Raw genomic sequence first — 14526 nt, 5'->3', positions numbered from 1 at the left:
ACTCATAGCTATTAATAACCTGGACCACAATTCCGTATATTAAGGTTTCTTTTGCTAAATGTTGGCCACTTAATCCAAAGGGAATCTCTTTCCACAGAACGCTTCTTTACTTTATTCCAACTGGAGTTAATGCTCAGCAAGTTCTAAAATCCTCCAGAGAACAAATAATAAAAAAAATCATACGGAACAAAAATGCAGCCAAAAGCTTTAAATTCATTTATTTATTTTCTCTTGTATAAGATCAAAGAAATAAAAACCAGAACCAAACTCTGGGTACAATAGTTTGGTCTGATTGATTCTGATGCATACCCTCTGTATGTAAAATAACCTAAATTAAAAACAACTGCTCACACATCATAACATACAATTAAAAAGTAAATAAAAAAAAAAGTTGAAGTACTAGCACATACATGGATGCAGTGTATTAAGAAACAGTTTGTTTCATCACCCATTTTCAAAAGACATTTTAAACCCTCCCAGCCCCCCCAAAACACCCCAGCATTTGTTTTCATCATCAACCCACCCTCCCCAAAAAGTTACATTCTAATAGTGTTATCAGAATACAAGTTGTAATTAACATCCTATTACTCCGTATCCGCAACGTTTATGTATGTCACACTCAGTGATGGTCAACAGTACAACTGTCCCACTAGCATATTTACTGTATTGAGACAAGTAGTGTGAATTTAGTAAAATAAATGTAATTTCACAAACTGAAATAAGAGTGAAATATTGTAAAAAATTTAATTGTTTCAATAGAATTACAAATACATATGCTTTTTGAATACTTATACTTCTGTCACAGCCTGTTTTTAAAGTCAGAAAACTCCTTGAAAGGAGGACTTCACAACAAACTGGATAGTATGGGGGTTAGGGAGAGTGTCTGTGCATGTGATCCAGCACATACTCTCTGTAGAAACAAGAATATGTTATGGTGTAAAAAATTACTTTATCTTCACCATCATTTGGTTCAGAATGAAAAAAGGTTTGACCTAACCTACGGGCAGTTGCTTTACAGTAGCAATAATATTTTACATAGCACCTTTCCATTCAACTCTGCTGCTGTTTTATTATCACAGGAATATGAAAACGATTACAAAATTTAATGTTTCTGGGCTTTATTCTCTTCCCTCGCCCCTCCCAACCTACACCAGTATACATGTGGAGAAGCAGGCACCAGCTTTAGAATTCTGATCTTTGTTTTTTATGAACAAAAAAAACAATTAAAAACATTGACTTACTAGTAAATGCTTACACTAATTTTGCTAAACTTTAATTATAATATTGACTAAATCATGGCAGGGTGCAGATCCCCTGGTGTAAATTGTACTAACAAGCCAGTAACTTCAATGGAGCTTGACTGATCATACAGCAGCTGAGGATTTGGCCTTAAAAAGTTTTACTATCAAAATCAGATACCATAAATCCCAAATTCTCTGACTATATAAACCATTTGTGTAACTAAAAGAACAAAACCATAGGACCATCTGATTTTCATTTAAGTTTATAACCTGATACACTTTAAAAAAAGATTCAAGATAATACAGTAATAACATTCAGCCCCATTCGGTCCTTTGTTTGTTCAGAAAGATAATTTCTAATATCTTAAGGCTTAGTTCTAGCATAAGTGGAAAGAAAAAAAAAAGTAAAACAATGCCCATTCAGCAATATTCTGTGCAGACGCAACTCTGCCTCCTCATCCCGTGTTATATTAAAATATATATAAAAAGAACTAGTCTTCTCTGTATAATAGAACTTCATTGGGTAGCTCTCTCCCCTCTCTTGCTTAAAAGACAAGACAGCTTCCATGCCACTGTGGTAACATGCAACCAAGCAGCTCTTCTCTCACAAGGAAGTTTCTTGCATTGAGTTCATGGTATGGTATTGTTTAAGTGAACACGGCTGGTTCTTCTTACATGTGTGTCCCTATCTGTAGCCATCCATCCCTCTCAGGTACTGTTATTGTTTTCTGTTACATAATCATTCACCTTTCCAATCTAGTCCATATTTCTGCCACTTCATCTCTAACCCTTTCACCTGCCTCTTTTCCAACAAGATAGAAAAAATCCTTTAGTGTCCAATACTCTGGTGCATAGATAGGATCTTATGGATTAGACCTGATAAACAGACATTTACACTGAGTGCTACATCTCTTGCTTTCCCCACATAAACTGGATCAAGCTCAGAGACTTGTATTAATGCCTTTCATAAACAGATACATTTTTTTTTCAAAATAAAAAGCTTAAATTCATAGATTATAAATAATAATAGCTCAAAATACTTAAGAATTTCAGGACTTCATTTGCATTTCAGGGAAACTTTGCATACTTTCTGTCCTTGATGCTTTCTCAGCCCCAAACATTTGAAAAAGAAACCTTTATAGGATATACAGTAGATATGAATATACAGGATAGTATGCCATGTGTCTTGTATACCAACTCTAGCAAGCAACAAGTATTAGGATTTTAGCAACTTCACCAGACATACAGGCACCTGCCTGGTTATCACGGATCTGATAAAAGTGACCATCTGATTACAAGCATTCAGTTACCTGTAGGGTTTCATTGATACTGTCAGTTAAAAACCATTACTACTGAAAACAGGAAGAACAAGGCTTTTTTTTTTTAAACTACATATGGTATTGTCAAGTTGTGCTAGTCTTTTCTGTCCTGATTTTTAAGTGTATTTTTGCCGTTGTCAAAAATAGTTGCCACAGATTTATTTTAAAAAATGCGTTCATGTATTTAGTTAAAAAATTGTAGTGCTTAATAAAATAAACATCAAAATCTAAGATGTATTTTTAAAAAATTACACGTTTATGACTTTTTTAAAGGTGGCAGTACCAGTCTGGTTATTTTACAATATTATCGTAGTGTAAAACCGTCACTGAACTACTCTGCTACTTTCAAATTAGAAGTATTTATCTGGAAGCTATACAGTAATATACTGAAAAATAAACTGCAATAGTACGGTTTGTGCCTTGGCAAATGTATAATAAGGATTAGTATGGTGGCTATGGAATCAGAATTATTCTGTATTCCATACTGCACAATCTTACTAATAATACAATGATTTTAAAGCTCAAAGCTCAAGTTAAATAGATAAAAAAGCATTTGGTACTATTGTCATAAATATAATTATAAAACTGCACTTGAGGTCTGATTCTGTGCAGGTATTTTTTTAACCAAGCTGCCTATGTGTGGTCAGCATTTTTGGTTCATTAAGAGTCGTAATTTTAACTGAGAGCCCATGAGTTTAGTCATGGACACAGATCTCTATCCCATACTCTGCCCATCTGTGATTCCCATCCCCCCCAAAAGAAACACTTCTATATGATCTGTAAAGGAAACACAGGTTACAGATGTGTAGAAGCAGTTCTTGAAAAACAGAAAGAAACATATATTTTATATTTAAATTACTGTCAATCAAATTCAGGCACAGGTTAAATTGACCATAAAGGTGATACAGCAAGTCATTAAGTCAGCAAGTATATATCTGAAGATTTTCAGATGCTCTACCTCTATTTCAAGAGGGAAAGGAAATGTTGGCTTGTATTAAGGGCTGAATCAGCATTGAGTGATTATTGATTACAGCCAGGTGAGGAACGGCTCACTCTTGTTGAGTACGGATTCCACGTCATTGAGGATAGGGATCAGGTCTTCAGACTCTAAAGTCCCAAGATCTACATTTGTTCCTGGAAGACAGTCGAGGAAATCAGGGAAACGTGTCTGTTGTGAACTTACGTTCATGGGAGTCTGTGCCACAGTTTCGCCTGTAAAAGAAAGAAGAATCATAGAGGCGCTGGCTCCCTTCTAAAAATGATTCTAAAAAAAAGCACACGCTGAAATTTGTAGGCACACTTCCCCCCCACTTCTTGCAATCACCACATTACAGGTATCTTCTATAAACACTGCTGTCAAGCCTCCTTTGCTTACAGAAAAGCATATCCAGAGAAGGATTTCTCTTTTGTTGTGCTGTCAAAAGCACAAAAAAGTTCTTTTCAACAGTATTTGAATAATCAGCCTCTGTTCCCTCACTTAAGCAGTCAGTGAAATTCCTCCCTGTGCAGAGGGCTAATGGAGTCAAATCCCACTTAAGGACTGTGCTCTGGCTCTCTGCATAAGAGTGAATTTCATCCATAGCCCGCAGTTCAAACTAAGGCTAATGACGGTTTAACAGGGACTTTTCTTTGCAATGTTATTACTCTATTTTTTGGCTCAATTAACAATAATGAACAGTAAAATCATTAAGGGCATGACCGTGTACTCACTGCACACCCAGAACTCCCACTGATTCCAAAGGTAGTCTTGAGTCCCATTGACTTCACTGACTTATTTCAGTAGCTGGAGAGAACTGGTGTGTTTCCTAATAATTTACTTTCATCTTTTAAACAATGTGAAGATAGTAACAAAAAAAAAATTCAATATCTAAATGAACTATGCACATGTTTGGAAAGGAAATCCCAATGCAATGGCTCTTCTTAGGAGATTGTTCTCATGACACAACGAATTCCCACAGAACTAGACAACGCAGAAATTTGGAAGAGCTAAAACCAATTCACCTAGGATTAGATTCTGCCATGCTTACTCATGTGGGGTAGTACTTTATTCCCTGAAGAATTCCACTGACCTAGTGCAGTCAAGTATTAGGCCAAATGAGTAAAGGAAGAATCTGGTCCTGAAACACTGCAAATCAAATCTGGGCCAGATACATAGGAAATCCTTCCAAAACTCACCAGCTCACTTTTGGGCTATATCTTCAATTTTCTGTCAGGGGGATTCACACACAACTCTCCACACTGACAGATGAAAAACAGGGCCCCTTATTGTGCTCCCTTTTTCAAGTTGCCACTGAAGAACTTGACCCTACACATTCCTTGCATGCCCCAAATTCCCACTGAAATCAGTGATTCATGTAGATCAAGATGCAGAACTGTGAGCTTGAATTGGCTGCTGTTTGTATTGGAGTCAGAATATTATGGCCCACATTGTGAATCACACCCATATATGAATAACAGCCCTGCAGCTAACCATACCAGTAATAAAGTGGAATCCTGAAATCACTAATACTGTTAACAGAAAAACTATAAGCAGAGTTCACTCTAACAACAACTACAATTTTTCATTTGCATGACCATGACCACAACCAAATACTGGGGGGAGGGAGAGCTCAGTGGTTTGAGCATTGGCCTGCTAAACCCAGGGTTGTGAGTTCAATCCTTGAGGGGGCCATTTAGGGATCTGGGGCAAAAATTGGGGATTGGTCCTGCTTTGAGCAGGGAGTTGGACTAGATGACCTCCTGAGGTCCCTTCCAACCCTGAGATTCTATGACCAGGGAAACAATAAGCAGGTGTTATTCTTCAATATAAATAGAGTTTTACTATATCAGATTCCACTGTAAGCAGTTGAGTGGTATATGCTTGCTGGAAGTTATTTATATTGTGATAGCTCTCAGAGGCCTCAATCATGGATTAGGGCCCATTGTGCTAAGTACTGTAGAAGTGCAGCACTGTACTATGTTATATTAACTTTTCAACAGTCCTACATACATTGAGGTCTTTCAAAGCCACCGAGAAGATCTGGTTGACAATTTTAAACTCTCACCCTTAGCATCCAATTCATCATTCCTTGCATACCTCTGCCTTGGTCTATACTAGGAGTTGAGGTCAAATTTAGCAGCGTTAAATCGATTTAACCCTGCACCCGTCCACACGATGAAGCCTTTTTTTTCGACTTAAAGGGCTCTTAAAATCGATTTCCTTACTCCACCCCTGACAAGGGGATTAGCGCTGAAATTGGCCTTGCCGGGTCGAATTTGGGTACTGTGGACACAATTAGACGGTATTGGCTTCCAGGAGCTATCCCAGAGTGCTCCATTGTGACCGCTCTGGACAGCACTCTCAACTCAGATGCACTGGCCAGGTAGACAGGAAAAGGCCCATGAACTTTTGAATTTCATTTTCCTGTTTGGCCAGCGTGGCAAGCTGCAGGTGAGGCCAGAGCTCATCAGCAGAGGTGACCATGATGGAGTTCCAGAATCGCAAAAGAGCTCCAGCATGGACCGAACGGGAGGTACGGGATCTGATCGCTGTTTGGGGAGAGGAATCCGTGCTATCAGAACTCCGTTCCAGTTTTCGAAATGCCAAAACATTTGTCAAAATCTTCCTAGGCATGAAGGACAGAGGCCATAACAGGGACCCGAAGCAGTGCCGCGTGAAACTTAAGGAGCTGAGGCAAGCCTACCAGAAAACCAGAGAGGCAAATGGCCACTCCGGCTCAGAGCCCAAAACATGCCGCTTCTATGACGAGCTGCATGCCATTTTAGGGGGTTCAGCCACCACTACCCCAGCTGTGTTGTTTGACTCCTTCAATGGAGATGGAGGCAACACGGAAGCAGGTTTTGGGGACGAGGAAGATGATGATGATGATGAGGTTGTAGATAGCTCACAGCAAGCAAGCGGAGAAACCGGTTTTCCCGACAGCCAAGAACTGTTTCTCACCCTGCACCTGAAGCCAGTACCCCCCGAACCCACCCAAGGCTGCCTCCCGGACCCGCCAGGTGGAGAAGGGACCTCTGGTGAGCGTACCTTTTAAAATAGTATACATGGTTTAAAAGCAAACATGTTTAATGATTAATTTGCCCTGGAATTCGCGGCTCTCCTGGATGTAATCCCAAAGCCTTTGCAAAAGGTTTCTGGGGAGAGCAGCCTTATTCTGTCCACCATGGTAGGACACTTTACCACTCCAGGCCAGTAGCACGTACTCAGGAATCACTGTAGAACAAAGCATTGCAGTGTATGTTTGCTGACGTTCAAACAACATCGTTCTTTATCTCTCTGTGTTATCCTCAGGAGAGTGATAGAATTCATGGTCACCTGGTTGAAATAGGGTGCTTTTCTTAAGGGGACATTCAGAGGTGCCCCTTCCTGCTGGGCTGTTTGCCTGTAGCTGAACAGATATGTTCCCCACTGTTAGCCACGGGGAGGGGGGAGGGATGAGGGGCTAGCCACGCGGTGAGGGGAGGCAAAATGCGACCTTGGAACGAAAGCACATGTGCTATGTAGATAATGTTAACAGCAAGGTTTACCGTGAAAGAGTGTACTCATTGTTCTATAAAAAGTCTCTTTTTAAATACCACTGTCCTTTTTTTTTTCTCCACCAGCTGCATGTGTTTCAAGGATCACAGGATCTTCTCCTTCCCAGAGGCTAGCGAGGATTAGAAGGCAGAAAAAACCGCACTCGCGATGAAATGTTCTCTGAGCTCATGCTGTCCTCCCACACTTACAGAGCACAGACGAATGCATGGAGGCAGACAATGACAGAGTGCAGGAAAGCACAAAATGACCGGGAGGAGAGGTGGTGGGCTGAGGAGAGTAAGTGGCGGGCTGAAGAGAGGGCTGAAGCTGAAAGGTGGCGGCAGTGTGATGAGAGGAGGCAGGATTCAATGCTGAGGCTGCTGGAGGATCAAACTAATACGCTCCAGCATATGGCTGAGCTGCAGGAAAGGCAGCTGGAGCACAGACCGCCACTAAAGCCCCTTTGTAACCAACGGCCGCCCTCCCCAAGTTCCATAGCCTTCTCACCTAGACGCCCAAGAACGCGGTGGGGGGACCTCTGGCCACCCAGCCACTCCACCTCAGAGGATTGCCCAAGCAACAGAAGGCTGGCATTCAATAAGTTTTAAAGTTTTAAACTTTTCAAGTGCTGTGTGGCCTTGTCCTTCCCTCCTCCACCACCCCTCCTGGTGCTTCTCTCCTCCACCACCCCTCCTGGGCTACCTTGGTAGTTATCCCCCTGTTTGTGTGATGAATTCATAGATTCATAGATATTTAGGTCAGAAGGGACCATTATGATCATCTAGTCTGACTTCCTGTACAACGCAGGCCACAGAATTTCACCCACCACTCCTGCGAAAAATCTCTCACCTATGTCTGAGCTATTGAAGTCCTCAAATCGTGGTTTAAAGACTTCAAGGAGCAGAGAATCCTGCAGCAAGTGACCCGTGCCCCATGCTACAGAGGAAGGCGAAAAACCTCCAGGACCTCTTCCAATCTGCCCTGGAGGAAAATTCTTTCCCCACCCCAAATATGGCAATCAGCTAAACCCTGAGCATATGGGCAAGATTCACCAGCCAGATACTACAGAAAATTCTTTCCTGGGTAACTCAAATCCCACCCCATCTAATATCCCATCACAGGCCATTGGGCCTATTTACCATGAATATTTAATTACCAAAACCATGTTATCCCATCATACCATCTCCTCCATAAACTTATCGAGTTTAATCTTAAAGCCAGATAGATCTTTTGCCCCCACTGTTTCCTTTGGAAGGCTATTCCAAAACTTCACTCCTCTGATGGTTAGAAACCTTCATGTAATTTCAAGTCTAAACTTCCTGGAGACCAGTTTATATCCATTTGTTCTTGTGTCCACATTGGTACTGAACTTAAATAATTAATAAAGAATGCATGAATGTGAAGCAACAATGACTTTACTGCCTCTGCAAGCGGTGATCGAAGGGAGGAGGGGAGGGTGGTTAGCTTACAGGGAAGTAGAGTGAACCAAGGGGCGGGGGGTTTCATCAAGGAGAAACAAACAGAACTTTCACACCGTAGCCTGGCCAGTCATGAAACTGGTTTTCAAAGCTTATCTGATGCGCACCACACCCTCCTGTGCTCTTCTAACTGCCCTGGTGTCTGGCTGTGCGTAATCAGCGGCCAGGTGATTTGCCTCAACCTCCTACCCCGCCATAAACGTCTCCCCCTTACTCTCACAGATATTGTACTGCGCACAGCAAGCAGTAATAAGAATGGGAATATTGGTTTTGCTGAGGTCTAACAGAATCAGTAAACTGCGCCAGCATGCTTTTAAACATCCAAATGCACATTCTACCACCATTCTGCACTTGCTCAGCCTGTAGTTGAACAGCTCCTGACTACTGTCCAGGCTGCCTATGTATGGCTTCATGAGCCATGGCATTAAGGGGTAGGCTGGGTCCCCAAGGATAACTATAGGTATTTCAACATCCCCAACAGTTATTTTCTGGTCTGGGAAGAAAGTGCCTTCCTGCAACTTTTGAAACAGACCAGAGTTCCTGAAGATGCGAGCGTCATGTACCTTTCCCGGCCATCCCATGTTGATGTTGGTGAAACCTCCCTTGTGACCCACCAGTGCTTGCAGCACTATTAAAAGTACCCCTTGCGGTTTATGTACTTGCCGGCTTGGTGCTCCGGTGCCAAGATAGGGATACGGGTTCCGTCTATGGCCCCACCACAGTTAGGGAATCCCATTGCAGCAAAGCCATCCACTATGACCTGCACATTTCCAAGGGTCACTACGCTTGATATCAGCATATTAAAAGACAGTGCACTGCTAGTAGGACTGAATCGCCATGAAACAAAACTTAAAAGGGAAATGACTTGGCTGAATCACTCCCATGTTTGCCCAGGTGCCCCTGACCTCATCGAGGTCGGTTAAAAGAGCACCCTGGACTACGTTGACGACGGCTACCAGCCATACTGGACTGTCTGCTGCCAAAAGGCAATTTTGTGGAGCAATGCAGTACCGCGTCTGCCAGCACCCAGGAGACATACGGTGACAGTTAGCTGAGCGGGCTCCATGCTTGCTGTGGTATGGCGTCTGCACAGGTAACTCAAGAAAAAAGGTGCAAAACAACTGTCTGCCCTTGCTTTCACGGAGGGAGGGAGGGAGAGAAGGGGGGCCTGACGATACGTACCCAGAACCACCCGTGACAATGTTTTAGCCCCATCCGGCACTGGGATTTCTACCCAGAATTCAAATGTGCGGCGGAGACTGAGGGAACTGTGGGATAGCTACCCACAGTGCAACACTCTGGAAGTCGATGGTCGCCTTGGTACTGTGGACACACTCCGCCAACTACATGCACTTAGAGCATTTGTGTGGGGACACACACAATCGACTGTATAAAAACACTTTCTACAAAACTGACTTCTATAAATTCGACCTAATTTTGTAGTGTAGACATACCCTCTGAGTGTATTGGGAAGGCAAGGAATGCAGGACTGGGCTCTAAATTGGTAGTTCATGCTCCAACTATATCTTAAAGCATCTTTTTATTAGTTAGGCTACGATTTTATCACGGAGGTTGTGGAAGCCAGCGAAGGCACTGAGCACCCTGCAGGCGGCTGGGAGCTGCAGGGTACCACTGCCACCCGGGGAGACCAGGAGCCACAGGGTACCACTGCAACCCAAGGCAGTGGGCCCCCCCGAGCTCCAAGGTGGCGGGAGTACCCCGGAGCTACCGGCTATCACAGGTGGTGGGGGACCCTGCAGCTCCCAGCCACCACTGGCGACTGCGGGACCCCGCAGCTTCTCAGCCTAGGGGCGCTGGATGGCTCCCAGAGGCTGTGGTCAAGGGGAGACTCCACAGCTCCTGGCTGCCCCCCGCAGCTGGGGTGGGGGTACCCTGGAGCTCTGAGCCCCCATGGGTGGTGGGGGCCCCTGGAGCTCTCAGCCAGGCCCCTGGAGTTGCCCAGCAGCTCATTTTCTGATGGATATTTTTAGTAAACATCAGGGACAGGTCACGGGCTTCTGTGAATTTTTCTTTATTGCCCATGACGTTTACTAAAAATATCCGTGAAAAAATCTTAGCCTTATTTATTAGTACTGTGGGAAATCAAGGCCCCAGTGAAGTGAGCTGCAAAAGGTCTATTTATTTCAATTATGGATGTAAATAGCGGTTAAAAAAAGTAACCGTGTAACCGATAAACATTTTATTGGTTACACAGTTAAACATTTAACTGGGTAACTAGTGGTGCAGGGGGTGCTGCAGCACGCCCATGTTTTACATGGGACCCCACTGCTGACCCCCATGCCCTGGGTCCTGGAGGCCAGCCCCATGCCTGGGACTCCGCTGCTGGCTGTGCGCCAGGGATCTCTCCTGGCTGCCACCCCCAGGGCAGCAGCGGAGTCCTGGGCTCCGGCCGGCAGCGGAGTTTAATCATTAACCATTAACCGAAACCGATAAGACTGATGCTTATTGGTTAACCAGTTAACCGGTTAATCTTTTACATCCCTAATTTCAATAGGAGGAGGCTTTCATGCATTATAATTTAAGGGTTCCAGTACAGACAATACTCTTCATAGGCCCCCTCCTGTGAAGTGCTGAGCACCTTTAACAAATGCTGGCATAAATGTGAGCGAAGGGACTGAGCACCTTGCAGGAGGGGGCCCCATAGCCTGTCTATTCCTATATGTGGAAGGATGAGAGATTATTACTCATTTCACACAATTAGAAATTTGGTTATAAAACACAATTTATGAAATTTTAAGCAAAATAAGCACATTCCTTGTTCCTACCTGTGTCCATCTCATCTACATTGCTGAGGAAATCTTCAGGTGTTGTTGGTATACTGTAGCATCCTAAGCCTAGGCCACTGTCTGTGCTCTGTTCCCTGGAATGGTATGGCCCACTATGAATTGAAACATGAAGAAGCCTCAGTAAAGATATTCTTGTCAGAAATAATCCCTGAGGGTGGTGGTTGAGAAAAGGAGAACAATAGTCCAAACACTAGACTTAAATACTTTGTTAGATGGGCACCATGTGTGGTCATTTGCACTAGTCCACAATAACAGAGAACCAGGCCCAACCTAGCTATCTTAGAAACTGCCAGGTAGGCATTTTCAGAGCAGTGCATAGGATTTGTGCACTGTCTTCCCCATACCATTTTGTATATATTTAGTCAGGCCTCAATCTGGCCTCCAGCACTGCAGAGACAATTTTGTTTCTGCAACTGCATCCATTTGGAGATTTAAACACATGACTTGTGAATGTAGTTAGGCTTTTACATGGGTGTAACCCTAAACATGAAACTCAGCCTACAATTGGAGGCCATTTTTATAAAGTTTAGAGCCAAATATCTAGTAGTTGCTGTAGAACCAGTTTTTATTTTGGAGGGAAAAAACCCAAAAACTTTCTCTAGATATAAAAACTGCATTCCAATAGTTCTGCAGTCTAAAAGAATAAAATCTACCTGTAATACTGTCTCTAACATACACTTACAGTACTACCCACCCAGCTATAACCCCCTCTACCTTATGCTTGGCTTTTTTCTTTTTTTTAAGGTCCTCTTCTGTCATCTGAAGCATAAACAAAGTTTTCATCTCATCTGGTCTCTCTCACTGGACAGTACTACTGTCCATATAATTTTCATCAAATAAATGTCTGAATGGTTAAGATGTGGCCAGTTCCTTCTTGAGACAACGCCTCTAAGTTTTCAGAGTTGCACTAGAATTTTGCCAATCCTTATAAAACTTTGGGAATTTAGGAGTTTGCTTGGGAAATGCATCTGCAAAACAATCTGTGCCACAGATAAAACAACAGAACCAAACAGTTGATGAAGAGGACATTAACTTGCCTGTTCAGGAAAGGATCCGATCCATTATTTGTAATAGTCCTGATGTCTTGTGTCATGGCAGGTGTGTTCACAGCAGTCTGAACTGGGGCCATAGTCTCTGATTCCATGGGAAGTTGTCTGCATAGTGCAGCTTCCTGAATAAAAATTAATAAATAACAGAGTAAGAAAAAAGGGAAAGTTACTCAAACATCTCAGAGACATGGCAGCACAGTGCCCTTACATCTGAAATACCCATTCTAATAAGAAGTGAGTCTACAATTCAATTGTTTTTACTTGGGAACTTGATTCCAAACACTATAATTCTGATTGCTGGTTTAAGAAGTCACCTACTGGCTACAGGGGCAGATATTCTCCAAAGCTACAGCCCATGACTAGGTCTTCACTGCAGAGTTAACCACACTGTAGTTGGCCTATATCAAGCGAACACTCATGCTGCGAAATAACACAGAGCTGCCCACAGCAACTGAATTAGTGCACAGCAATTGCATTAGCACCACAGAGTGACTGTGCGTGCAGCTGACAAAGCTGTACAGTCTTGAACTGTAGCCTACGTACTCCCCAATGAGCCAAACAACTCGAGTTAAAAGCATCACCACATTCGAGTGAAGGGGTTTTGTGTGTCAACAGGACATGAGTTAGGAGCCATGCCCAACTTATAACTTGAGTTAACTCTGTATTGAAGCCAAGCCCTTTGAAAGAATTAAGGCATGACTCAAAATGGCAATTATAACACTTTTTAAGAACCTGATTCTGATCTCACATTTGTTTTATAGCAGTGGAATTCCATTGATTTAATGGAATTATTCCTGATTTATTCTGGTACAAAAGAGATCAGAGTCAGGGGCTAAAAATAGACTGTCAACTACTAGACAGACTAATTTATTAGATCTTATAACAGAGCCATCTGGATGAGTAACAGAGTAGCTAAAACATTATCCAGGAATCAGGAATTTGACCCAACAATCTTTAGGGTGAACTGCCTATGTTGTTAATGATCTGTTTCATGTACATTGTACAGAAGGTGATAAATCAGTAATTAGAGCTGAAGCGAACATTTGAAACTTGTTTCTAAACTCTCTTTTTAAAAGACCAATCCAGAGAAACACCCTTGTAACTGGTTTCAGAGTAGCAGCCGTGTTAGTCTGTATTCGCAAAAAGAAAAGGAGTACTGACCTGTAGCTCACGAAAGCTTATGCTCAAATAAATTTGTTAGTCTCTAAGGTGCCACAAGTACTCCTACACTTGTAACTGTAACTGTATTTCTGTGGAACAACAGTGACATCTAATGGCAAAATGGACTATTACATAGGGTGTATTATTCGCTAGGGATGGCCCAAAGGAATACGTCTTCTATTCAGAGGTGTAAGAATCAATAAAGCCATATCGGTTATTCACCTCAATTACTAATTTAAAAAAAAAATGAATTAAAGGAGCAGTTTCTATAAACCCTGGTAGAAAATCTTTCTCCACTCAACCACTTTCAGCCACTTTAATAGGAAAATATTTAACTCCTTCAATATGACTGTAACTGTTCCTACTACTACTGTTTTGAAATTAGATTAGTAAGGAAGACTTTATGAAAAGCTAAAATTAAGATTGTCTCAACTAATACCATAAGCATGATGTAACAGAATATTCAGAGTTTCTTTGCTCTAGGACCGGGGTAGGCAAACTTTTTGGCCTGGGGCCACATCTGGGTATGGAAATAGTATGGCAGGCCATGAATGCTCATGAAATTGTCGGTTGGGGTGAGGGCTCTGGCTGGGGGTGCAGGCTCTGGCTGAGGGTGCAGGCTCTCGGGTGGGGCCAGAAATGAGGAGTTCAGGGTGCAGGAGGGGGCTCCGAGCTGGGGCAGGGAGTTGGGGTGCAGGGGGGCAGGTGAGGCCTCTGGCTAGTGGTACGGGCTCTGGGGTGGGGCTGAGGATGAGGGGTTGGGGGTGCAGGAGGGTCCTCTGGGCTGGGACCAAGGGGTTCAGAGGGCGGGAGGGGGATCAGGGCTGGGGCAGGGGGTTGGGGTGCGGGAGCGGGGCAGCAGGGCAGGCTTCAGGCAGCACTTACCTCAAGCTGCTCCTGGAAGCAGCGGCATGTCCCCCCTCCAGCTCTACGCAGAGCCGCAGACAGGCGGCTC

At 43.2% G+C, this 14526-nt stretch overlaps 1 protein-coding gene across 1 annotated transcript in view; it reads right to left on the bottom strand.

The window, feature by feature from the left end:
* Positions 1 to 206: 206 nt before the first annotated feature.
* The window catches only part of WWTR1 (WW domain containing transcription regulator 1), a 120700-nt gene continuing 106380 nt past the window's right edge, over positions 207 to 14526 (bottom strand). The window contains exons 4-6 of the mRNA XM_048864732.2: positions 12399 to 12532; positions 11341 to 11453; positions 207 to 3772 (exon numbers count right to left, since the gene is read on the bottom strand). Of these exons, the coding sequence (XP_048720689.1) occupies positions 3588 to 3772; positions 11341 to 11453; positions 12399 to 12532 (432 nt within the window). The 3' untranslated portion in view covers positions 207 to 3587. The remainder of the gene's footprint in view (positions 3773 to 11340; positions 11454 to 12398; positions 12533 to 14526) is intronic.

Source organism: Caretta caretta, chromosome 9 (genome assembly GCF_965140235.1).
Source record: "Caretta caretta isolate rCarCar2 chromosome 9, rCarCar1.hap1, whole genome shotgun sequence".
NCBI classification, from domain to species: Eukaryota; Metazoa; Chordata; order Testudines; family Cheloniidae; genus Caretta; species Caretta caretta.
This window is presented reverse-complemented; position numbering and strand designations above follow the sequence as displayed.